The sequence below is a fragment of the Eriocheir sinensis genome, chromosome 9, assembly GCF_024679095.1.
Source record: "Eriocheir sinensis breed Jianghai 21 chromosome 9, ASM2467909v1, whole genome shotgun sequence".
In the NCBI taxonomy this organism is placed as follows: Eukaryota; Metazoa; Arthropoda; class Malacostraca; order Decapoda; family Varunidae; genus Eriocheir; species Eriocheir sinensis.
Genome location: NC_066517.1, coordinates 18922893 through 18949796, shown reverse-complemented (window position 1 = coordinate 18949796; position 26904 = coordinate 18922893). Strand labels below are relative to the sequence as shown.

Sequence of the window (26904 nt, the reverse complement as noted above, 5' to 3'; positions counted from 1 at the left end):
CCAATGTGCCTGCTAACTCTCGCGTAATCGACTCCTCTAAAGTCAAGTACCAACACTGGGGTGACTAAGTTAAACCTAATCCTCTTATGATCACTACAACCTAACTCTCCCTCAACACCCAGCTCATCAATCATAGTCTCATTGTTAGTTACGACTAAGTATGCTTCCACCTGTTTGCCTCTCTCACCTGTCACTGAAATGCCTCCCTGAACATTTTTTATTTCCTTTTGAGAATAAAAAAAAGTTTCCGTTCACTTTCCGGGACTATGTATTAATATGCTCTGCTGGTATCACTCGGGATAACTGTTGTAACAATTTTTGCCAAATGACATTCTGAAAAATATGTTGCCTCGCGTCAAGGAACAGCGTCTTGGGGGTGTAGCTGAAGGCCACGTCAGGTCGCTCAGGTGTCCCCGCCGCCATGCAGCTTCAGCAGTTGCATCTCTCCCTCTCTCTCTCTCCCTTCAGAACAGCGACTTGAGAGTGGACCTGAAGAACCCGGTGTACGGGGACCAGGTGTACACGGTGCAGCCCGGGGGCTGTGGCGAGCCCGGCCAGTACATCCACCTCACGCCCACCTACCTCACCCACCCCGCCGCCGAGGACGTATGGGGGCCCAGAGGTGCGAGCTTCATGTCCTGCTTGAGTGATAAAATGTGAACTTATTCCATGCCAAGTACCGGAGTAGCTGAAAACTTTCCTGTAATATATATATATATATATATATATATATATATATATATATATAGATATATATATATATATATATATATATATATATATATATATATATATATATATAAAAACAGCGTCGCAGAGTAACTCACCTAGTGTCCCTCCTTGCCGGGGAGCAGGCAAGGTGTTGGCGCAGGCGTGGGCGCGGCTGCGATGGGGCGTCTTCGACGAGGTGGGTTACCCCGCAGACAATCGCTTCCCTCTCTTCTACCGCACGTGGAACGAAGAACATTACGCGATGGTGAGGCCCAACTACTGTGCCGACGAGAAGATACGCGGCAAATATAAGTGAGTGTTGATACGCACACCGATACTGGTGACACAGACAGGCGAACAGTTATTCGGTCTCTCTCTCTCACACACACACACACACACACACACACACACACGGCTCGGTAGCTCAGGGGTAGAGCGTCTGGGTCACAACTAGATGGACCGGGGTTCGATTCCCCGGCCGGGTGAAGATAAGTTGGGTTTATCTTCTTTCACGTGTAGCCCCTGTTCACCTAGCAGTGAGTAGGTACGCGACGTCAGGCAAGGAGTTGTGACCTCGTAGGAGTTGTGACCTCGTTGTCGCGGTGTATTGTGTGTGAGTGGTCTCAGTCCTACCCAAAGATCGGTACTACGAGCTCTGTGCTCTTCCGTAGGGGAACGGCTGGCTGTCTCGAGAGAGACCCGCAGCAGACCAAGAGGAGGTGAATTACAGACACGTGTCTCATGCCTGTTCTCTCGCGCAGGGACCGGAGCACCCAGGGTTCCTGCCGCTACGTGGACGGCTTCCCGGATGACAATTGCCGCTTTGTGCCGGACAGCCAGCAGACAGCGACCACCTCCCTCATGTCCTTCACGACCCTGGACAGTGTGAGTGTCACTAGCAGCAATAGCAGCAGTAGTCCGGGGCGTAGCTCCCAACACTGGGTCACGTCTGAGCGTTGAGATCATGACCCCGGCCGATTGAAGGGACACTGGCGGGCCTTGGATGACTGTTGTTTGTGACAGCGCAGACACGGCACAGATTGGGATGGTGACGCATCGATCTTTGCGTTGCAGATTGAAAAGTTCTGTACGGATGGAAGTGACGCCACCGGGAGCCACAACAGCGAGGCCCCGAACCGCCAGAACCTGATGTGTGAGGGGCGATCCGCAGCGGCCGTCATAGCCGACCACCAAGACTTCTTGAACACCACGTACGTAGGACCTGGGCGACATCTGTGTGTGTGTGTGTGTGTGTGTGTGTGTCTTTCATTGTTAATGAGTTTGCCGTGACCTGTCTGCCTCAGGCCGCTGTCCGGGGACCATAACGTGGCCCCCGAGGTGTTGGTGGTGCAGGAGGTGCCGGCCAAGTTTGCCCTGGTGCTGGACTACTCTAGCAGCATGAGTGGCACTAGGATCACCAACCTGGTGAACACCGCCAAGAGGTGGATCCTGAACGACGTGGCGGACGGCAGCTTCGTCTCCATCATCAATTTCTCGTAAGTTTTCTCGTGAAGTGCTCGGGGTTGAAGTACTACCCTTGTGTGTTCTTTCTTGATTCAGGTGTAATAACTACACTCAAGGAGGAAAAGGTCTTGTTGTTTCCTACATAGCTGTGCTACTTTATTAATGTTGCAAGTGTTTCCAGAATATGTGCATGCTCTTTGTCAATGCACTGTCTTTTTGTCGCTTTCCAGAATTCATGACTTTGCGCTTCAAGTTTATAAAACATTTCATGTAACAACACAACAAGTGCCTTGCAGTAGCATCACCGGTGATTCCTCCACAGGGATGGGGCAACAGTTGTGAGATCTCTGACGGAGGTATCAAACAGCACCCGTGATGACCTCGCAAGCGTCATCACCACCAATACTGGCGGTTATACCTGCATCGGTTGTGGACTCAACAAGGCTCTCGAGGTAAGATTTCTGCCAATATTTTGCCCACTTACAGAGAGAAGAAAACATATGGTGCCGTGTGCATTTTTTCTCTCTCTCTCTCTCTCTCTCTCTCTCTCTCTCTCTCTCTCTCTCGTTTATCATTGCCTTTTGGGTGTTTTCGGTAAATTTTGATAACACGTATGCATGATAATGATTATCTTCCCTGAATCATTGGGTAAACATTAGAGTGATTAGACGTAATGGTTTGAGGCACACCCAGCAACTGTCTTTTGAAGGCTGCAGAAAAGGTTGGGTGGGCTACGCGCTGACTGACAAAGGAAGGATTCGAACCCGGATCCACGTGTTAACCACTACACTTGCAGGTTATAAAGTCTGTATTTGATATTGAGTCCAAGGAGGCGAAATGCATTGTCTGCGTTTCTCTCCTCCACAGCAACTGAAGAACCAGAACAACAAGGTCATCCTCCTCATATCAGACGGCGGGGAGAACAGAAATCCAAAAATTGACGCTGTGATGAGTGCTGTGGTGCAGTCAGGCGCCAGGGTGATCAGCATCGCCTACGGGTGAGTGAGGCCTTTGTTAGGGACAGCCTGACTAGCGGGGTGATCGATTCTTTGTCATCTGCCGTATAATAAGTACCGAGGAGAGTGTTCTCCCTTTACTGAACACCAGTCCTGTCTCAGACTAGTCGTCGGCATGAGGGAAATTTTGGGTCTGGTGTAGGCTTCGTCAGACGCCGTTGGACCTGCAAAGCGGCTTCATGCAATGAATCAGAGTTATGTTTGAGAGAAAGTCTGAGCAAAGAGCTCAGCTTTAGAGGCATCTGTGATAATTATGCTGGCATCGGGATTAGGGAGAAGTGGGAAAGATGAAGAAATGAGATTGTTAGAGATTTTTGGTTAGGTGTAAGAAGTCGCTGGAAGAATTAGAAAAATTGATGAAAGAATCTTGGGGGAGTCGTAGAGTAGATCTGGCGTAATTTCGGGCAGAAAATAAAGAGCATGGTTAGCAGGAGCACGAAGGCTCAGGTATCTTTTGTGAGCTGCCTCTCAATCTTTGATAACGCGAGAACAAGTGTGTTTGAATCAGGGCGTTTTAGCATAAGCAGTAGAAAATGTAAACAGGAAAAACCTCTAATGAGTGGAAATAGCGACAAATAGACTTGTTAGGGGAACACTGACCTTGTGGAAAAGATGACCTAGGAATACTGTCCATAACTCACAGGGAGAGGAAAAAGCTTCAGCATGGATGCTGACGGTAACACATCCTGAGGGCTTCTTTCTGAGATCAGGATGAGAAAGGGTTAGACCTCCTTGCTCAGAACACCTGTGAATATGATTATCTGGAAATATGTAACTCACGGGGAGTGAGGGATAGACTGGTAGCAGTCAGCGACGGGTCAGTTATCCTGAAGGTGACGGTTTTGCTTCTTTCAGGGAACGACGAAGACTTTAGCTCAGAACACCGGGGATGAAGATTTACAGATGAGAGGGAAAGAGAGAATGGACTTTATTGTTTTATTTTTAATTTTTAGGGACACTTCTTCGGAGGTGACGATCTTATTACTTTCAGAACACAAGCTGAAAAGAAAATGGAGGAACTAGCTCAGAACACCGGCGGGAAGGCGTACATTGTCCCTGACAATGACGGCAGCTTCATGAACGACGCCTTCCAGGGCTCCCTCACGTACCAGCCTGGCCAGTCCATCACCAACATCGACAACGAGGTGACTTAACACGCGGTCAGATATTGCTGGGGCGTCTCAGACCCTCCCGGGAGGCCCTGCGGACGGGTGTCTCAAACATGCCTCAACAGTAGCATTCATTCAGTCACTTTTCTCAGATTTCTTAACGTCGAGAATAAGGGCCAACGAAGCCATCCCAACAACCATCAAGATAATTTAACCTTCCCCAGTGTAATCCAACCACATTAAGCCTAATGGGAAAGGGAGGAGCAGGTTTTCCTGATGGACTGAACAGAGTATAAGTGTGCTTGTTGTTGGACCTCTGATATACATATAATGGGAAAGGGAGGGGATGATCTTCGAAGCCAATATGTGGAGGACATTGAATTTCAAGAGTATATAATGATAGAGACTATGGTAGTGGGGAAGTGGGATGGGATCCTTTGTCAAGATTGTTTGTAAAATATGTAAAGTGTGGTGCAAATGGTAAGCTGCGCGTTGCCTCAGTGTTCATCTCCGTGTCTGTGCCTTAATCCAATGGTGGGTGAGACCCCATTGCCCGGGGACACACGGCAGGTGTGACATCCGGGCTAGCATAATATACCCTCCCCAGGTCTGACTAGGGTCCCATTTCTCGCCCAGCCCAGGAGGAAAGGTAAACAACTGGAGGGCTGGGCGGCGACAGCCTCAAGCCTTGATGAAACTTGAGCCCGCGGAGTTTTAGTTAGGCGTGCCAACCACTACACCACGGAGGTGCCAAGCTATCATGAACGCTTGATTTGTTGCTACTAAACGTACTCGACCTTCACAGATCTACGAGGAGGTCAACGTGCCTTTGAAGGGGACCGTGGCCAACGGAGCCTTCGTCATTGACTCCACTGTGGGCCGCAACCTGGAGTTCCGTCTGGACACTAGCCAAGCCATCCAGTCGAGTGGCCCGTACCTCGTCAGCCCCACCGGACAGAACCACACGGATGCGGTTTTCACGAGCACCCTCAACCTGTGGACCATCAGGGTCGGTTTGGCTGAGGTGAGATCTTGACTCCGCGTCCCAGAGATAAAGAAAGGGAGAACATAAAAAGATTTTTTAATATTTTGGCTGAGGTGAGATCTTGACTCCGCGTCTCAGAGATAAAGAGAGGGAGAACATAAGAGCATTTCTTAATATTTTGGCTGAGGTGAGATCTTGACTCCGCGTCCCAGAGATAAAGAGAGGGAGAACATAAGAGCATAATTTTAATTTTAATTAAGAGAGTTTTCTATGCCCTCTCTGGCCTCAATCCTCAGAAGGCTTATGGACCTGATGGAGTGCCTCCTATTGTCCTTAAAAACTGTGCCTCCGTGCTATCACCCTGTCTGGTCAAACTTTTTCGCCTCTGCCTGTCAACATCTACCTTTCCTTCCTGCTAGAAGTAAGCCTTCATACAGCCTGTGCCTAAGAAGGGTGACCGTTCCAATCTCTCAAACTACCGTCCTATAGTTTTACTTTCTTGTCTATCTAAAGCTTTTGAATCAATCCTTAACCGGAAGATTCAAAAGCACCTTTCCACTTCTGACCTTCTATTTGATCGCCAGTATGGGTTACGCAAGGGGCGTTCTACTGGTGATCTCCTTGCCTTCCTAACTGACTCTTGGTCATCCTCTCTTAGCCGTTTTGGTGAAACCTTTGCTATTGCGCTGGACATATCTAAAGCTTTTGATAGGGTCTGGCACAAATCTTTGCTTTCCAAACTACCCTCCTACGGTTTCTATCCTTCTCTCTGCACCTTTATCTCAAGTTTCCTTTCTGACCGTTCTATTTCTGCCGTGGTAGACGGTCACTGTTCTTCCCCTAAACCTATCAACAGTGGTGTCCCACAGGGTTCTGTCCTATCTCCCACTCTCTTTCTTTTGTTCATTAATAATCTTCTTTCCAAAACGAACTGTCCTATCTATTCTTACGCCGATGACTCCACTCTGCATTACTCAACTTCTTTTAATAGAAGACCCACCCTATAGGAACTTAACGATTCAAGGCTGGAGGCAACAGAACGCTTAGCCTCAGACCTTACTGTTATTTCCGATTGGGGCAAGAGGAACCTGGTGTCCTTCAACGCCTCAAAAACAGTTTCTCCACCTATCCACTCGACACAATCTTCCAAACACCTATCCCCTATTATTTGACAACACTCAGCTATCACCTTCTTCAACAACTAAACATCCTCGGTCTATTCTTAACTCAAAATCTCAACTGGAAACGTCATATCTCATCTCTCACTAAATCAGCTTCCTCGAGGCTGGGCGTTCTGTACCGTCTCCTCCAGTTCTTCTTCCCCGCGCAGTTGCTATCCATTTACAGGGACCTTGTCCGCCCTTGTATGGAGTATGCATCTCATGTGTAGGGGGGCTCCACTCACACAGCTCTCCTTGACAGAGTGGAGTCAAAGGCTCTTCGTCTCATCAGCTCTTCTCCTCATACTGATAGTCTTCTACCTCTCAAATTCCGACGCCATGTTGCCTCTCTTTCTATCTTCTGTCGATATTTTCATGTTGACTGCTCTTCTGAATTTGCTAACTGCATGCCTCCCCCCCTCTCGCGGCCCCGCTGCACACGACTTTCTACTCATGCTCATCCCTATACTGTCCAAACCCCTTATGCAAGAGTCAACCAGCACCTTCACTCTTTCATCTCTCACGCTGGTAAACTCTAGAACAATCTTCCTTCATCTGTATTTCTTCCTGCCTACGACTTGAACTCTTTCAAGAGGATGGTATCAGCCTCAGGATACCTCTCCTCCCGAAATTGACCTCTCTTTTTGGACACTCCTTTGACTTCTATTCAGGAGCAGTAAGTAGCGGGCTTTTTTTTATATTTTTCTTTACGCCCTTGAACTGTCTCTTTAGCTGTAAAAAAAAAAAAAAAATAAGAGGTCTTCAGGAGGCGAATCAGCCCACACAGGGCAGCTCCTGTCAACCTAATGTCACCTTTCCTCCCTATCCAAAAAATTATATAACTTTTTCTTGAAAGTTTCGATCTTCCTGGCGCTGACCACAAGACTGCCAAACCTGTTTCACTCTCATCACCAATACATAGAAAAAGGTTGTATGGAACAGGCTTGGCACTCATGTGGTGAGTGCCACTACACTAGAAGCAGATCTTGCTGATGTGTTTAGTGAATCTGGATTTATGTATCTTGAATTTATAAGTACGAGTTTTTTCTTGGTCTTTCACAGCCATAACACGATTGACATGTTTAATCTAAACTGATTATTGATAGACTAATAGGCAGACAGAAAACACACAGACAGATACAGAATGATTGATCAGCCCGCCTCATCCCCCCCCCACACACATGCACACCGGCAAGCGGTCCGGTAGCTAAATCGGTTAGGGCGCCGCGCTGCAAGGCTTCACGGCCAAACAGGCGGCGGTTCGAGCCCCGCTCAAGCCGGATTCTTTCCGTTGACTAGGAGTGGTTACTGTCCCCAATTGAGCAAGGGGGATGGGGTGTGTGGTGTGTGAGGTCCTGGCAGTACCCAGAGATCGACAATAATGAGCACTTGCTCACGTCGTGAGGGTACCTGCTGGCGAAAGTGAGTCCAACTCGTGATCAGGCCGTGGTGAATTACACACACACACACACACACACACACATACACACACACATACACACACACACACACACACATTAGTAACACTGACTCCATTACAGAGCGGAACGTGGACGTGGACAATGTCTGTGAGCCCCTCCAGCGCCAGCGCCACGGTTAGGGTGACTGCCCAGGCGAGGGACCCCGAGACTTTGCCTATTGTCACAGAGGCCTGGGTGAGTCCTTCCCGTTCCATGTATTTTTTTTTTTTACATGAAAGGAGGCAGCTGATGGGCAAGAAAAGAAGAAACGAAAGGTCCCGTTGGCGCTGCTCCTGCTAAAAGTATTTTGTAATAGAATTTCAAAACAGAGAGGCCAATCTTTTTGAGGGGTGTCTTAATTTTTTTTTTTTTTACAACAAACGAGGCAGCTCAAGGGCACACAAAAAAAGAAAACAATAATAATAAAAAAAGCCCGCTACTCGCTGCTCCTAAAAAAGAAACAAAAGAGGTGGCCGAAAGCAAGGTCAAATACGAGAGGAGAGATGTCCTGATATTGTTCCTATCTTGAAGGAAAAAGACACAGGGTGGTTGTTCAAAAGTTTACCAGCGAAAGGGATGAAAGAACGAAGATGCTGCTTAACTCTTGCATAAAGGATATGGATAATAGAGGGATAAGCAAGATTAGAAAGTCGTGTGCAGCCACGATGTTTGCATTTTTCTTCTGACACAATTCTCTATGTTAGCCGTTCTTCCACTAGCTGTATCACCGTTCAGGCACCATTCTTGTTATGGCACTTCACTTGGCAGGTGTTCATAAACAAGTTCAGAACACTTCAAAACGCCTTTTCGGAGGCGCGTGTTCGTATCCCGCAGCTCCCACCATTGTATATGCATTTATTTTTTGACACATTACTTTATGTTAGCTGTTCTTGCACTTGCTTATACATTAACATGTTGTGTTAAGGCACTTCACTTGGCAGGTGTCCACGCACAAGTACAGTACACTAGTTAAGGGGATACTGAGGTCCAGAAGATGCAAAGCTTTTAAGGATAATAGGTGGCACTCCATTGGGTCCGCGTGCCCTCTGAGGATTCAGGACAGAGAGGGCTTAGAAAAGACCATTCCCAAGAATTTCGATAGCGAGCATAGTGAAATCAGACGGGTGTGAATAGGAGGAATTTACCCTGAATCGTCCAGAGTGGAATTTTCAGAATCCCTCTCGTGGCTGGTGGCCAAATATTTTCCTTTTCCAAACCTGCAAGGACACTTTGATTCCTGGGTGTCTTTTGATGTTTGTGTACACATAGATATGTCAAAAAGTTTCACGTCTTAAACGCCGTCCACACCTTGCTTGTGGACCGTCCAATGATGTACACTTAATGAGAAAGAGGCAAGTGGCTCATTGGGAAGATTATATCATTATTAACAAAGCTCCTGTCCTCTCTGTCTTCTTCCCCAGATGAACACGGGCGTGAACTATGTGAATGCTGCGCTTCAGCCGGTGATCGTGTACGCCAGAGTGACACAAGGCAGCAAGCCGGTGGTGGGCGCTAAGGTCAGGTAAGAACATAAGAACATAAGAACGTAAGGAGACTGCAAGAGGCCAGTTGGCCTGTACAAGGCTGCTCGTGTGGGCCTAGCCCCACCTTACCTCACTATCCATAGATTTATCCAACCTCTTCTTGAATTTATCATCTGTATTGGCACTCACTACATTGCTGCCAAGCCTGTTCCACTCATCCACGACTCTATTGGTAAACCATTTCTTGCGTATGTCTTTGTTGAATCTGAATTTATCTTACTTAAACCCATTCCTATATACGTGTACTTCCTGGCTTTTTTGCAACCAAAACCCTATTAACATCCCCCTTCATCCATTTGCAAACTTCAATCAAGTCTCCTCGCAACCTTCGCCTTTCTAGAATCTAGAGGATGCAGATATAAATGCTTAAGTCTATCCTTATATGACAAGTTTTTCACTCTTTGAATCCTTTTTGTCGTCCTCCTCTGTTCAGATTCTAACATTTTGATAAACATCCTATTGTAAGGTGGGGAGGCGGTGACTGCGTGGTTAGCGTGCGCATTTCGCGTTCCCCGCGTTCTGTACGATGCGGGTTCGAATCTGTCGCTACCATCTGGGATTCTTCAGTCACCGCCGAGTGGCCTAGCCTAATTCTACCCACATGCTGTCCTGAAGACCACTTATCAACCCGGACTCTAGAGGAACTGTCCAAGTGAATCAAGGCCCCTAAAGAAAGTCTACCGGCGCTATAGGCCAAAACGTAAAAAAAAAAAGACCAAAACTAAACTGCTGATCGAGGCACCACCAATGTGTTACAAAGACGTGCAGGGCTGTGAGGACACGTGCAGACACTGACCCCTCTGTCTCTGCCTGCCAGGGCCTACATCACCACCCCCAACGCCAACGCGGCGGCGGTCGAGCTGGATCTACTGGACAACGGAAACAACGCTGACGTGCAGGCGGGTGACGGCACGTACTCGCGCTACTTCACGCAGTTCGTCGCCACGGGGAGATACGCCGTCAAGGCTCAGGTAGAACGCCCTGTTTGTTGTCCTTCCCCTCCCTCTCCACCTTCTCCTCACCTCCTCCTCCCTTTCTTCCATGCTGGCTAACGCATATTTTCCGCCCTGGTCTCCGGCAGGTGTGGGATGACGGCAGCTCGTACATCAACAACGGTTTCATCACCTCCGGACACAGCGCCAGACGGTCCCGCTCCGTTCCCAGCGGCGTCTCAGAAGAGCTGGGTGAGCGTCGCTGTTGCCACTGGCGGCGACTGTCTCCTGCTTCTTTTCTGCCTTCTCTTGTATTGTCTTCTGTTCCCCTTTGATTACTTGGTATAGTCCCAAAGAATCTAGCGTTCATGTGCTTCCTTACACATGTGCAAAGCTTTTCATGTTTCATCAAGACTCGTTTGATAATCTTGAATCGTGAATCGATTTATATATATTTTTTTTCAGGTAAAGATTAGAGAGTGACTGTTACGTGGGCGCTGCGTTTCTAGGACCATAAATCCATTTCCCAGTCGATCATATTGAATCCAACACTTTAACATAATGGGACTTTAGAAGTAGTAAATGCGGCAGTTCTTGCTAATGGAACGTGCAGGCGCCAGGGTCGAGTGACCATTGTGTTAGGTAACCGCCAATTCTTGAGTGCCACACTTCGGCAGCGCTGCTCACCAATGACCTTTTCTCCGCCAGACGTGCGCGAGTACTGCTGCGGCAGCGTCGTGCCCTTCAACCCAGACACGGCCACTCCGACGGGCGAGTTCACGAGGACCACTGCGGCCGGATCCTTCAACGTGAGCTGAACGTGTTTGTCTGTGTAGCAATATATCACACACACACACACACACACACACACACACACACCTGCCTCACATCTCCTTCACACACAGGTCGTCGAGATGCCCGCGGGAGGCGACGCTTTCCCTCCTTCCCGGGTGTTGGACCTCAGGACTTACGTCAAGGACACCACAACCCTGACGCTGAACTGGACGGCGCCCGGAGACGACTACGACACCGGCGTCGGTAAGGACCGGTGTGGTGTCATCTGCCATCCACGTATCGTGAGCCATCCCATCCTGATCTGCGCATGCGTGGAACCCGATGAGCATGGCAGTTTTTATGGGAAAATGGCCAAACTCGAGGATGACACAGACCCCATAATTCAGATACTATTAAATGGAGAGTATCCGAGAAACATGGCAATCAATAAGAAGAGTGTAGCTTAACTCATTTATCACATTTACCGACATATGAGGGGTGTATGTTATCTCGTTTATCATATTTACTGACATACAAGCAGAGGTGGGCGCGGTACTGGAAAATCAGTAGTGCGGTTGCAGTAGTGCGGTCCCATTTTTTTCTTTCCCAGTGCGGTACGCGGTGTGCGGTACTGCGGTAGCGGTAGTCACTAGTCAATATAAAAAAAAATACTTCAGTGCCTATCCTGGCTATTCACTGACTAACTAATAACTTGTGAGATACACACACAAAAAAAAGGAGGACTGGGGGAGGGAGAGAGGGAGGTAAGGGAGGAGGAAGGGGAGTACAGGCTGGGGAGTAGAGGACGGGAAGGGGAGGAGGGGGAGGGAAGGGAATGCAACTTTCCGAGGGAGGAGGGAGGGGACAGGGAAGGGGGAGGAGATCAGCGTCATGTGAGAGGAGGAAGTGGGAAGGAAGGAAGGAAGGAAGGAAGGAAGGAAGGAAGGAAGGGTGGTGCGAGCTGCAGTAGCACTAGCCAGGGATATGGGGGAGTGAAGGGGGAGGGGCGGAAGGGGAGGAATTCTCCAGCGTTTGAGCGAAAACGAAAGATTAAACGAAAGATTACTAACATAGGAAAGTCATGACGGGAAGAGTGAAACATTATTCAAACTGTCCAACATATTAAAACAAAACACATCAACTGCAACTGGTAATAGCGACTCCCGTGGGAAAGCCATTAGCCCTGGCGTCTCGGGCCTCAGCGAAGAAACCACGTGGAAATCTCAACGAGGAGATAATTATAATAATAATAATAATAATAATAATAATAATAATAATAATAATAATAATAATAATAATAATAATAATAATAATAATAATAATAATAATAATAATAATAATAATAATGATAAATTATTATTATTATTATTATTATTATTATTTATGTGTGTGTGTGTGTGTGTGTGTGGGTGTGTGTGTGTGTGTGTGTGAGAGAGAGAGAGAGAGAGAGAGAGAGAGAGAGAGAGAGAGAGAGAGAGAGAGAGAGAGAGAGAGAATGATAAAATAGAGGTTACTATGTAGTTAAAAAACAGATATAGTATGTACTATGGTCTATGTTATGCATCAAAGAAAAAATTGTTTCGAGACATGAGATTAATCGACGATCATGTTAGTGCTTGCTTGTACTGTTGTACACTGCCATGTACAGTCATCGTCAGAGGCAGTCATGGCGCGCCGCCTTGGGTTGAATGACGAACAGATTTACTCTGAGTTATTCATTTAGTATTTAATTTTGAACAATAACTGAAAAGTCAGAATGACTGAATCACTGATTCTGATGACTGATACCGATTGACTGATTGAGTCCGATTCACTGAAAAAAAAGGAGACATTTCTGTGAGCATGCCGTGCTGCAAATGTCTTCGATGGTTCTCTAAGTACCACAAAAAGAACCGCAGGATTTTTTAGTGCGGTCCGCGGTAGTGCGGTATTTTCAGAAAGTTTGCGGTAGTGCGGTACTTTTTTGTGATGCGATACTACCGCACTACCGCACTAAGTACCGCACTTGCCCACCTCTGCATACAAGGGGTGCAGGTTATCTCATTTATCACATTTACTGACATACAAGGGGTGCAGGTTATCTCATTTATCACATTTACTGACATACAAGGGGTGCAGGTTATCTCATTTATCACATTTACCGACATACAAGGGGTGCAGGATACCTCATTTATCATATTTACTGACATACAACGGTTATCTCATTTATCACATTTACTGACATACAAGGGGTGCAGGTTATCTCATTTATCACATTTACTGACATACAAGGGGTGCAGGTTATCTCATTTATCACATTGACTGACATACAAGGGATGTATGTTATCTCATTTATCACATTTACCGACATACAAGATTATCTCATATATCACATTTACCGATATACAAGATTATCTCATATATCACATTTACCGACATACAAGGGGTGTAGGCTATCTCATTTATCACATTTACCGACATACAAGGTTATGTCATTTATCACATTTAGGCCTACCGACATACAAAGAGAGCAGGTTATCTCATTTATCACATTAACTGACATACAAGGGGTGCGCGCAGGAAAAAACTCATATTTCAAGCAATTTTCAAATTCACAACATACGTCATCATTTACTTAAAAAAAAAAAAACTTGAGTGGGACGTATCACAATAGGCAGTCGACAAAAGACACGGTATCGTGCCGAAATTCATCCACCCTCTGTTTGTAAACAAAGCCTGCGCATGCGCAGATCAAGATGGGATGTCTCACGATACGTGGATGGCAGACGACACCACAGCGGGACCCCGTCCCCAGCAGGATCCCCAGGGGGAGGCATGGAGTCTCGCGGTTTGAAGCCACTAAACTGTTAGTCGGCCATATTGTTCAAGCCGGAGAGGAGTGGCCACATGGATGTAACTCCATGAGCGGCCGGCCAGACCACGTAACATTTCATGAGGGTTCGTGTGGCAGACTGGCAGTACATGCTTGCCGCTTACAATTTTCTAACTTGTATTTGTAAAGGAGACCGCACATCTTGGTGATGAATTGTCCTCACCGCATTTCTTTGTGATCATGAATACATTACGGCGCTTCTTGGATATCATGTACAGTATTTTCTTACCTGTTAAAGTATGTTTACAGTAATAAATTACGAAGCTGATTCACAGACAGGTGTACGAAGAGATAATGAAACTACTGTTCATGTCTCCTACTGAGGTTAAGATCTCTCTTACAGCAGTCATTACCATCACCTTGCCTGACCTTACGTCACCAGCAATCTGACCAAACACTTGAAAGTAATGTATTCATGCATGATGTGCATAAGGGTGGAAGCTCATTGCTTCAACCTCCCTGAATGCGGTACTCTAAGGGCAAGCGCCCTCCACTTTAGGCGCGCTCCACCCTCGTATTCGTACCTCACGGCTTGAACAATATGGCGGCCGATTTGACGGCTGAGACCACGAAAACTGGCTTCACTCACCAGTACAGAGCGCTCGGCGCTGTGGGCCTCTTCACCCTTATTACTTCCATGCCCGTCCCCCTATGCCTTCCTCTGCCTCCTCCTCCTCTACCTCCAGTTCAATTTGCCTTAGAGTCTGCAGGCCGGTCCCTCCACCTTCGCTTCCTTCTCTATACATCTTGACCTCCTAGTTTTGTTGTTGTTGTTGTTGTTGTTGTTGTTGTTGTTGTTGTTGTTGTTGTTGTTGTTGTTGTCTCTCTACTTCCCAAGGTTCATGACAAATTAGTCTATTCGGAAGAATAAATCCTTTTCCCAACATTCCACCTCGGATTCGGACCCGAGCATCCGAAGAGGGTAGGAATACACTCCAGCCTCGTGCCAGAGGAATATCGGCCGCCTCTTCCTCTTCCTCCTCCTCCTCCTCCTCCTCCTCCTCCTACTACTACTACTACTACTACTACTACTACTACTACTTATACTACTACTACTACTACCACTACTACTACCGATGATAATTAGCAAATTTCCCGCTCCTGTTTTCCAGTGTCAGGCTACGAGATCAGGATGAGCGACAATATGACAGCTCTCACTGGGGACCTGAGCGACAACTCCACGATATCCCTCCTTGACTTGGAGACGTCCTCGAACATGACCGAGCTTTTGAAGGAGGCTGGGAAGGAGGTGACCCTCGAAGTGACCCTCGAGGAGCCCCTGAAGCAGGGGTCCTTGTACTTCGTGGCACTCCAGGCTGTGGATGACGTAGGAAACAAAAGGTGAGGCTGAGGGATCGTTTGCTTCTTTCTTTGCCTCGGGACGCTCTCTACATCCTTCATTATCTTCTACCTTCCGAGATGCTGTTCTTTTCTTATCTAATGTTCGAATCTTTTCGTAAATCTTTGTTGTCTTTTCATGTTTTTTGTTTCTTCTCTCTTGTTTGTCTTCTACACAAACATCATTGTACTGCCCTTCCTTGTTCGTTGTCCTGGAGCCTTCCCTCCTCCCCTCGTTGTCTTGGGTCTTGTGGGGGGACGTTAGCTTCAAGGCGTCACAGATCCTGATTGCTGTTCCGGGAAGCAAAATGAAGCAGAAAAGTACAAAACTATATTATTTCTCTCTCAATAACACACACAGGTATTGTTTTGTACCCCGTGTTATGTTTCATTTCGGTTTCAGGTTTATTAAACGCTGTTTCCCCAGGCATGTCATTGCCGAAGATTGATCGCTCTTGTAATGCATTTTAGGGACCCTATTTTGGGGACCCAAACAACTGTCTGCCTTGTCCGCCCTGTCGCCGCGCCTCCGGTCAGTACATGCCACCTCACACCTCTTCCTCCCGCAGCCCCGTGTCCGGCCTGGCGAGTCTTGCTGCCCCCGCCCCGCCAAGCGTGGACGACCGTTTGGAGGGCTGGGCCATCGCGCTCATCGTTGTCGGCTGCGTCGTGGGCGTTGTTTTGCTTGTCGGTGCCGGCTACATTATCTATAAGATATCCGGGAAATCGTATGGAAGTTTCAGCTAGAGTTTTATGTTCTGATGCTTGATTGTCATGGTTGGGAATTTGAGCGCACTGCAGGCAAGGCTTCGACTTTCCTTCCTCCACATGCAGTCAGCTGCAGACAGATGACAGGGTTTCTGTAGAGTGTGGTTTATATCGCTATGTACCAAGAGATTTCTGATGGTGATGGAGTGAGTCCATTGTACACTGCAATAAATAATACAGCAGTTTGTAGGGTCCCAGCTACCTTTAACATTTCGGAGAGGGAAGAGTTTGTTTGATATCCTTCCCACCACTCAACGCTTTATGGATTTTTATGCACTTAGATGTCTTATATACTGAAATGTGGCGAAGAACAAGCTATTTCAAACTTTTTGGCCAGGGTTTCAAGAAGGTAGGGAGGGCAGAAAATATGTTCAGCTTCATTACCTTCACCATTGGCTGTTAAGGGAACGCTGCCCCCCAGTGCTGTTACATTACTTTGTTTCCTCTTCGTTGTTTGACGTGACGAAGCAGGAGGTTGATATAGTGTAGCTTCTGAAGTGGTGATCTCTGTATTTCTGGCACACACAAACAACAAAAAACTAATGTATATATATATATATATATATATATATATATATATATATATATATATATATATATATATATATATATATATATATATATATATATATATATATATATATATATATATATATATATATATATATATATATATATATATATATATATATATATATATATATATATATATATATATATATATATATATATATATATATATATATATATATATATATATATATATATATATATATATATATATATATATATATATATATATATATATATATATATATATATATATATATATACCATTGTTCAAATGTTTAACTCGTCAATGTTGAACAAGCTACCGCCATACGTGACGCTACTTTATTGCTCTCATTGATATCCGTATCTTTAAGGCGTCCAATCATTATGATTATGTAATCATTGTTGCCATAGCCATCTGTCAATGTAATAAAGATTATTTCATTATTCGGTTTTCTTTTCAATTTTACCTGTTTCGGAAGCTTCATTCTAAAGCTTCGTACAACTTTCCATCATTTCTCTGCTTTCCTCGAAATCCATCGTTACTGTAGGTCGCTGTCTTTTGGAGCAAAAGCTTATTTTAAAAAGTCTTACGACTCGTCACATCTTCCGTTTGTCTCAAGGTCATATTATTACACTGTCAGGCGGTTGAAATGATTCGTTCATAAGTTTTTGTTTGACCCTGTCTTTGCCGATCTCGGAGTCTCATCTTCGAGAATATTATTTGAGGAGACCTTCGTGAAGGAAAACGGGAAGCAGTTCAACAAGTAGTCTCGTTAGTTATTCCGTGTTGAGGAGGGAGCGTGTGCGAGTGTGTGGTGGCGGAGGGTTGTCTGGTGAGTGCCTTTGTGTTGATGATTTAGTGTAGATGTGCTGTATTTTTAGCTTGTGTTGCCTACTGTATCGTCGTTGTGTTCTAAATAGCATTGCATTTCAAGTATTTCTATGATATGTGTACAACATTTTTGTGTTAAGTAATGTTAAGAGCTAGTGTGTGATCTCTGAACTTTTCTTCAGAGACACGCCAGTCCTTGTCGACAGACCGACTTGGCTGGCTCACCTGACATGAGCCGATAGAGTCGGTCTGTCGGCACCCTGCTACGGGCTGCTATTGGCAAAGGCCAGTGCTTCCCCTATAGGGAGGGACCAATCTTTGAACAACACAACTTCGGTAATACTTTCTAAGAAGTCCGCCTCCCCCTCCGCCACTCCAGCCCCCTCTACCCCCAAGACAAGCCTGGGGAACTGTGGGGAACCGGGGCTTGGGGGGGGGAAGCCAAAATCACTGAAAAATGGGCTTCCCAAATTTCCCAAGAAAATCCCTAAATTAAGGAAAATTCCCTACATGTGGGGGGGTCCAGGGGGGGCGCAGCCCCCTTGGTTAGGAGGGGGGTCGAGGGTGGCGAAGCCCCCTCGTTAGCAGGTCGTAAAGTTCGGTTGGAGTAGTTTAAATATGCTCTCCACCAAAAAAAAAAAAAAAAACGATTTTCCGGTGCACCATACATGTGGGGGGGTCCAGACGGGGGCGCAGCCCCCTTTGGTTAGCAGTGGGGCGAGGGGGGCTGTTAGGTTATAAAGTTAGGACTTTCCTTACTTTCGAGACTAGGGAATTTTCCTTCATTTAGGGATTTTTCTAGGGAAATTTTGGAAGCCCATTTTTCAGTGATTTTGGCTTTCCCCCCAAAACCCCGGTTCTCCACAGCTCCCCAGGCTTGTCTTGAGGGTAAGGGGGGCTGGAGTGGCGGAGGGGGAGGCGGACTTATTAGAAAGTATTACCACAACTTCTATTATTAATTTACTTTTATTGTTAATTTACTTTTTACCGAGTTGGCATCTTAGTTACCGCTTGACACGGTGTTATGAACTCGCTCACTACGAGTAGACGGAGTTGTCGATATCTATGCAGGTGAACAATGATTCGAATCTTCAAGTCATTTGTGCTCCCTGTCTTACTGTATGGCTGTGAGACATGTATAAGCATAATGAACAATGACTCATATAAAGGCGCTTCGATGCCTCTGGTACCAAGTGCTTTCGCAGGATCATGGGGCATCGCTGGAACGACTTCATATCGAACCAACGCAATGAAACTGAATCGAGGTCTGTTACCAGCTTTGTTCGTGTAGTCAAATTCCGGCTACATGGGCACGAGGCGCGACTCCCGGACGTCGATTTTGTTCACTGGGTTGTATCTGTACGAGACGACCCTGAGTGGTGGAGACCAAGGGGACGCCCACGCAACTCATGGTTGGGGCAAGCTGATCGATCTTGTCGGGAAGGACTTGGGATGGATTGGACGGCTTCATAGGAGCTTGCTCGGGAGGACCGTCAGGAGTATAGGCGGCGAGTGAGTGAAGCGACGCGCCCCCGGGCGAATGCTCTCCATCATTTGGTTTGACAATCTCGTACCTTCAATTTTTATTCTTTCTTCAAGTCATTGCGGTCATCTTCTTAGTTGGCTTTTTTTGTGTTACTTTGTTTTGCAGAAATCGTTATCGCTCAATTCATATGTATATACATATAGGAATAGCCATCGCTGTGCAAGTGTTGCAGTGCGTGTATTCAATGCAGATATAAGTCACTGTGTCTCAGAACTTGCAGTGGTCTAACTGCGTCCGTTTTTAATGTTTCAAAACTCGAAAGGTGAGAGCTTCGGCTAGTTTTGGGTGCGTCCTGATACTGATAACGCATCTTTTGTCTCGATGAGCAGATCTGAGACAGTATTAAGGTTTACCCGAGGCAAGTAATTTGGCGTAGTTTTCTTTATAGAGATTTCACCAAACACTTCGCTAACTATGAAGCAATAGAAGCCTTGCCTGTGTCCTGCTCTGGAACTGGAAAGCAAGGCATCCTGTGCTCTCTTAAAAGGACTAGGATTACGTGGAATTTTTTTATAAGAAGCATAATGCAGTAAGATAATTCAGTGTACGGACTGTGTGTGTGTGTGTGTGTGTGTGTGTGTGTGTGTGTGTGTGTGTGTGTTTATTTGTTTGTGTTTGCGTGTGTTTCTTCGCCTCCTCGTGCACTACTTCGAGAGCCATCACAAAGACTTTAAGCGATTCCGCGAGTAGCGCAGTATCATCAGCAAAAACAAAACCTTGTTTTTCCCAGCTGATGCTCCGCAGCGACTTTCATCAGCAACTTTGCATAATACCCAGTCCATGCAAGTGTTGAAAAGTGATGGAGCAAGGACGCATTCTCGCTCACAGAGTAAAGGCCAGTCATCAGGTCAATAATCCTTTCAGGAATCCCTCGGATCCGCAGAATATCCCAAAGTTCTTTACGATGCACTGAGTCAAAATTGAGCCTTCTTGAGATCGACATAGGCTACGAGCAGCCCCTGTCGAAGATCTGTAACCCAGCCAGAGGGAGCTGTCTGCTTGGGGACTCTGCTGTGTACAAAGTGCCAAAGTACTCGGCCCAACGAGGCCGGTACCTATCCACATCTGATACTATCTGCGAGCCCTCTGACGTACCTCTCCTTACCCCTCCTCAGAAGGGTTCTAGTCCTTCGTGACAGAGTTCTGTATCGCTCCGAGTCCCCAGCCAGCCAGGCAGCACGACTCTCCTCTATATTCTCCAGTGTCTCCGTCGAGGCAACGCCACTCCTAGACCTTGGGGTCTCTCAAATGCACTCCTCAGCAGCATTGAGAGTTTCACGTTTAAAGGCATCTCACAAATCTCAAGGGTCATCCAAAGTACCAAGCACTTCAAACCGATTAGACACTGCCACTGCATACCCCTGAGCACACGCCTGGTCCCTCAGGTTCTCAAGATGAAACCCTGGCAGGTTGCATCTTGAGAATATTTTGGACCTGATGCTTATCCTCAGTTTTGCAGCAACAAGTCGGTGGTCGGTCGCAAAAAAACTCAGCACTCCGGAAAACCCGACAGTCCTGGATGATCCCCCAATGAGTACCAACAAGGATGTGATTGATCTCCTTTGCTACTCCGCCAACATTACCAAGTCCAGTGGTGAAGGTCGCGTCTCTGGAACCAGGAACCAACAGTCGTTCTGGATATTGCAGAGTTAAGAAGGAGTGAACTGTTTACATTTTTGGTGCCATAACCATGAGGACCAACACATAACTCGTAGCCTTCTCTCTCTGTGCTAGCAATTGCATTGAAATCGTCCAAAACAATGAGTGTGTCGTGTGGGGGACACTGGTCAACTTTAGAGTCGAGCTTGGCATAGAGCATCTCTCTCCTCACGTCCGCCCATCTCGGTAGGGGCGTACAGTGCAATAAGAGATACGAAGCTCAAGGTGTGCTTCAACCTCACCAGCAACATACGTTCATCAACCGGAGTAACCATAACGACAGAGGACTTCAGTCGGCTAGAAATGGCTTTAGCTACTCCCTTGCAACGAGCACCATCGCTCTGGACTGAGAAGTAGTAGATATAATCCCCCCTACTGATTTATATATTGTCGTTTCAGACAGCCCCACTATGTCCACTCTCAGCCTCCTGAGCTCAGCCGATAGATAAGGTAGTCGCTGTTCATCCTAGAGGCTCAAAATGTTCCCGGCACCCACACCGAGAGCCCGCCGGAGATTAGCCCCGAACCTGGCTCGACGAGCTCGTGCCTCGTCTGCACCACCCTGAAAGTCCCCTAGAGGAGAAGGGGGTGAGTGTGTTCGGGGCAGGGGAGCTCTCCTGCCCCGACCAGACCTGACAGAAGTACTGGATGTCATATATTTATGTTGAGAAATTCACTCATCTGCGCCCTCAATGCACAAGCATTGAAAAGTCTCATTTTATTAGTGATTTGATGATTTGCGGGAAAAACAACAAGCAGATTAATCAAAAACACCCTGAAAACTACCAGAAAAAAATAGTTTCATCCGGAATAGAGAGACTGGTGAAAGACCAAAAATTTACCTCTTGTTTTATACGCTCCGCCTCTGGCGCAGGAAGGCTTTATTGGTGGGTCAGCCCCAGCCCGTTATGGCGCAGGCAAGTGTATAAAGTGGCGCCTCCTTGCTTGACTCGTGTTGTCCTCTCCCGGAGCCCATCTTTAAATTTTTTTTAGAGAGAATCTAGAGTCATGGTCAAATGTACATGATTAAGAAAATGGTTAGTAAACATCCACCACGCACATGCGTATGGATGTGAAGGTGACTCTGGCTATTGAAAAACAGGAAATGCACTCTTATCTCGTTATCCGAGAAAAAAAAAAACACCGCCAGAGTGACTGATTGTGATTAGCGGTGAGGTCAGGTTTCCTAGAAAGAATTATCTGATAACATTTTTTTTCTCTCTTTCATGGACTTTCTAGAGCAACTGATACCGTATTGCGTTTTAAGACTAAGTCTGGACATGTATCCTTCCGTACTCGATTTTGTTGTGTCCTCGATTCTTATCATTTCATTGACGCACTCGGCATTTCCTACGTTTCCATTGTTTCATTCCCCATTTCTCTTGTTTTTAGCTGTTGTGCGTTGGCTTCTTCTCTTGGTAATTTATTTTTTACTTCAGCATTTTCTCCTTTTTAATGAGGTTTCCGTTAGTCTTTTGTCATACTCTTTTCCTTTACAGTAAGTGCTTTACCTCTTGTTTTTCTTGTTTACGTTTGTGTTTTTGGTCCTAGCTCTTTCTCGTTTTACATTACCCGTTTATCCTTATTATATATTGTGCGATATTTTTCGGCTAAGTTTCCTCTTTTTTTTATTCGTTGACATCTTTCGCTGTCAGTATTGCGCAAAAAGAATGTTAGTGGAGTCAAGTAATCAGTCAAGCTTCGTCGCCCATCTGCTAGTCAAATATTCAAGCTTAGTGTTGGTTTTCTATGCGATTCTGTATTTTTTTTTTTTGTGTGTGTGTGTTCATTTTTGTTATTCTATCTCTCCTTAATTATGCTCCAATTCTTCGTTTTCTCTGCGATTTTCCCGTTTTTCGTTCTTTTTTTCTAGTTTCTTTGCCTCAGCTATGCTCCATTTCTTCGCTTTACATGCAGTTCTTCCGGTTTTCGTTTTATTTGTGTGTATGTACATTTTCGTTACTCTCTCTCGCCGCAACTGTGCTCCAATTCTTCATTTTCTCTGTGATTCTTCCTGCTTTTGTTTTATGTTTGTGTGTGTGTTTACCTTTGTTATTCTACCTCGCCGTTACCAACTGAAGACTGTCCCATTTTCCACACGCCATCCACACTCCTAGCTTTAGCAGTTAGCAAGTTCAGAAGAGCAGTCAGCGTGGAAATATCGCGAGAAGATAGAGAGGCAACACTACAGCGGAAATGAAGAGGTAAGAGATTCTCTCTCTCTCTCTCTCTCTCTCTCTCTCTCTCTCTCTCTCTCTCTCTCTCTCTCTCTCTCTCTCTCTCTCTCTCTCTCTCTCTCTCTCTCTCTCTCTCTCTCTCTCTCTCTCTCTCTCTCTCTCTCTCTCTCTCTCTCTCTCTCTCTCTCTCTCTCTCTCTCTCTCTCTCTCTCTCTCTCTCTCTCTCTCTCTCTTTTTTGCCTGCTAGCCCTCTTGCGATAGTGATAGTGAATGTCATCAACTTTGTTTTTATCAGGAAATACCATCCGATACCCCATCACCTGTCCTTCCCCCTTTTCGCCCTCTCCCGTGACCCCTTCCGAGGCGATAAGAAACAACGGGTCCCTTAAGGCGAGGAACACCGCAGTCAGCACCCTCAGACACACGCTGCACCCCAACAGGAAGGACGTACTCGATCTCCTTCTTCTTCGTCTTCAATCTGTGGAAATTAAGGTAATGCGAAAAAAAGAGCTGCAGCAGATGATTATTGATTGGACGTGTGTGGAAGACAGATATGGCAAGAGAATGTCAGTAGAAGTGTTTGTCGTGTGTCCGGCATGAGAGAGAAAGAATTGTTACACGAGAGACTGTTAATGTGGGTGTAGGCTTGGAAGAGCACATCCGATTCATGATGCAAACGCCAGAAGCAACCATTTTGTCCCTTTGTCTGTAAGGAAACTCCAAATATCTATTGGTATAATATAATGAAATTTTAATATTGACCTCAGCCCTATTTAGCAATATTTGAAAATTATTTATCGCGTGCAGCAAAGTTCTCCATATAGATACAGGAGAGGGTGCATGTAGGTAAAATCAGGCGTGTTCACTCATTCATTTGGTCTTGTACGGTGGTGGAAAGAAGGAGGGCAGAGGAGGGGGGGAAGGACTTCAAGGGATGAGTGGTATGAAGTAATGCATTGCTGAATTATCTCCTTGCCGCGTAAAATGCTCTAATAATACCACTGTGCAACTCTGAAGAAACCGAGCATGTTTGCACTCATTCGCTTAACTGTAACTCAGACCACGGTGTCAAAATGGCTACGCTTTCAAGTTCGATAGCCCGCCATTTCGAAGGTCCGGGCAGCCGTTTGCAGCAGCAAGCCGAAGTCACCGAACGCTCTCCGCCATCCCTCGGGACCTTGGCGGCTCATACATGCTGTCTGTCCACGATGCTGGAAGAACGAGACGAGGAAATTTGTAGAGGCTTTTTTCCTTCTATTTCGCTCAGGCTTCCGTTCATTAATGGTGACTAAAACGTTGTCTTGATAAGTTCTTTGGTATTTCGGATGAGCAAAAGATACGGTGATGTTTCGGGCCTATTCATCAGTGGCTGAGAATTCTGTGGGGCTCTTCTCTTTCACTTCTTTACGGCGTCTGTTCGCTTCGGGTGAACTAAAAGTGTTTCTGTTTTGTTAATTGATGTTTTGCATTAGCACGGAGGGTACAGTGGTGCTACGTGCCATTCCACCATGCACTCCCTCCGATGGCCTGAGCTGCGTCTACGTCTTTCTCTTCACTGCGCATGACGGCGGTTGGGTGTTGACTCTCCTCGTCAGCTGTCCCCTGCATCTTTTACCATTGCGTTACTTGGCCTTAGCCGTTCTTCGACTTCGTTTTTGCTTTTGTATTCAGCTGTTTATGCTACTTGAGTAGACCGTCATCTTTTTATGGTCAACTGTTCTCTATCGTTTGCTTTTGCATTATTAAATTTTGTTTCCCTTTCAAGGAAATTCGGTATTTTTCATCGTCTCACGGATATCGATCACCTATCCCTCTTCTTTAGGCTGACATCTAACCTTCCTCGCGCTCTCTGTTCTCTGTCGTTTAGACTTTTGATAACTATTTTGTGTGTTGGAGGCAACTGATACCGAGGACGTTTCTTCCCTCGCTTCCTCTGTGATCACTCACTGAACCTAATATTACAATATTCCACTGTTTCAATGGCTTAGGCCTGCCTCTCAGTGGGCCTATAGACATCGCAGAGTATTATATAGATAATACTATTTTTCTTGTCAATCATACAGAAAGTCAATAATCGCATGTTTTCGCTTTGCAATTCAAGAGGGCAGCGACCAACTCTTCTCGATTACTAATTGTTCTTCTAAATCAAACAGAAAAGCGTAATATTTTTATTTCCCTCTTTCTAATTTCACGAAGAGCCGCTAACTGGTGTTTCATGGAAGTTAGTCTAAAGCCACGAGCGTCAAGTCGCATACGCGGAAAACTTCCAGTACAAGAAACGATTTCGAATACATGTTGCAGCAACTTTACTCGACAAACAATTTCCCAGTGGCTGCAACACCTGTTGAGAGTACTAATTTGATTCCACTAGTCTGAGTGCAGCGATATTCCGATTTAGACTTTCAGTCATGAACTGCTGATTGATGCAAACAAAAGTTGAAGGTAGAAAGGTGGCGGACCAGTGGTGGGGCAGAAGACACTGAGAGAAGGTGTGTGTGCGTGTGTGTGTGTGTGTGTGTGTGTGTGTGTGTGTGTGTGTGTGTGTGTGTGTGTGTGTGTGTGTGTGTGTGTGTGTGTGTGTGTGTGAGTGTGTGAGTGTGTGCGTGTGTGCGTGTGTGCGTGTGCGTGTGCGTGTGTGCGTGTGCGTGTTTTTATTTTCTTTACAGAAAAGGAGACAGTTCAAGGGCGTGAAAAAAAAACAATAATAAAAAAAAGGCTACTTACTGCTCCCGAATAGAGTACATAGGAGTGGTCAAAAAGAGAGGTCAATTTCGGGAGGAGAGGTCTCCTGATACCCTCCTCTTGAAAGAGTTCAAGTCGTAGGCAGGAGGAAATGTAGATGAAGGAAGATTGTTCCAGAGTTTACCAGCGTGAGGGATGAAAGAGTGAAGATGCTGGTTAACTCTTGCATAAGGGGTTTGGACAGTATAGGGATGAGCATGAGTAGAAAGTCGTGTGCAGCGGGGCCGCGGGAGGGGGGGGAGGCATGCAGTTAGCAAGTTCAGAAGAGCAGTCAGCGTGGATATATCGATAGAAGATAGAAAGAGAGGCAACATCGCGGCGGAATTTAAGAGGTAGAAGACTATCAGTAGGAGGAGGAGAGCTGATGAGACGAAGAGCCTTAGCCTCCACTCTGTCCAGAACAGCTGTGTGGGTGGAGCCCCCCCACACGTGAGATGCATACTCCATACGAGGGCGGACAAGGCCCCTGTATATGGAGAGCAACTGCTAGGGGGAGAAGAACTGGCGGAGACGATACAGAACGCCCAACCTCGAGGTCGCTGATTTAGCGAGAGAGGAGATATGAAGTTTCCAGTTGAGATTTTGAGTTAAGGATAGACCGGGGATGTTTAGTGTTGAAGAAGGTGACAGCTGAGTGTTGTCGAAGAATAGGGGATAGGTGTTTGGAAGATTGTGTCGAGTTGATAGGTGGAGAAAATGAGTTTTTGAGGCATTGAAGGACACAAGGTTCCTTCTGCCCCAATCGGAAATGATAGCAAGGTCTGAGGTTAAGCGTTCTGCAGCCTCCAGTCTGGAGTCATGTACTTCCTGTTGGGATGGTCTTCTATTGAAAGAAGTTGAATAATGCAGAGTGGAATCGTCGGCGTATGAGTGGACAGGACAGTTTGTTATGAAAAGAAGATCATTGATGAATAACAGGAAGAAAGTGGGTGATAGGACAGAGCCCTGTGGAACACCACTGTTAATAGGTTTAGGGGAAGAACAGTGACCGTCTACCACCGCAGAGATGGAACGGCAGGAAAGGAAACTGGAGATAAAGGAACAAAGAGAGGGATAGAATCCGAAAGAGGGCAGTTTAGAAAGCAAAGACTTGTGCCAGACTCTATCGAAGGCTTTCGATATGTCTAGCGCAACAGAGAAAGTTTCACCGAAACGGCTAAGAGAGGATGACCAAGAGTCAGTTAAGAGAGCAAGAAGATCGCCAGTAGAACGCCCCTTACGGAACCCATACTGGCGATCATATAGAAGGTTAGAAGTGGA

General features: G+C 46.1%; 1 protein-coding gene and 1 long non-coding RNA gene across 22 annotated transcripts in view; one reads left to right on the top strand and one right to left on the bottom strand.

Annotated features, from left to right (window-relative positions):
- LOC126996075 (calcium-activated chloride channel regulator 1-like) overlaps window positions 1-26904 on the top strand; it is a 55714-nt gene that overhangs the window by 11685 nt on the left and 17125 nt on the right. The window contains exons 4-20 of one of the 21 annotated variants that reach the window (XR_007750909.1): window positions 469-622; window positions 855-1023; window positions 1473-1596; window positions 1786-1922; window positions 2016-2207; window positions 2498-2627; window positions 3043-3173; window positions 4183-4336; window positions 5106-5324; window positions 7987-8100; window positions 9327-9427; window positions 10267-10420; window positions 10531-10633; window positions 11090-11190; window positions 11287-11419; window positions 15140-15368; window positions 15935-16607. The exons of 1 other annotated variant lie outside the window; for it this stretch is intronic. Coding sequence is in view for 18 of the 20 variants with exons in the window: in XM_050856160.1 (XP_050712117.1) it covers window positions 469-622; window positions 855-1023; window positions 1473-1596; window positions 1786-1922; window positions 2016-2207; window positions 2498-2627; window positions 3043-3173; window positions 4183-4336; window positions 5106-5324; window positions 7987-8100; window positions 9327-9427; window positions 10267-10420; window positions 10531-10633; window positions 11090-11190; window positions 11287-11419; window positions 15140-15368 (2345 nt within the window). In the remaining 2 variants the exon portion in view is untranslated. Of the gene's footprint in view, window positions 1-327; window positions 408-468; window positions 623-854; window positions 1024-1472; window positions 1597-1785; window positions 1923-2015; window positions 2208-2497; window positions 2628-3042; window positions 3174-4182; window positions 4337-5105; window positions 5325-7986; window positions 8101-9326; window positions 9428-10266; window positions 10421-10530; window positions 10634-11089; window positions 11191-11286; window positions 11420-15139; window positions 15369-15934; window positions 16608-23231; window positions 23395-26904 lie in introns of those variants that run through there. 19 more of the 21 variants (XM_050856161.1, XM_050856160.1, XM_050856159.1 and 16 more) reach the window with 19 other exon arrangements.
- The window catches only part of LOC126996078 (uncharacterized), a 27516-nt gene continuing 16746 nt past the window's right edge, over window positions 16135-26904 (bottom strand). Inside the window, exon 2 of the long non-coding RNA XR_007750914.1 lies at window positions 16135-16335. This is a non-coding gene — a long non-coding RNA (uncharacterized LOC126996078). The remainder of the gene's footprint in view (window positions 16336-26904) is intronic.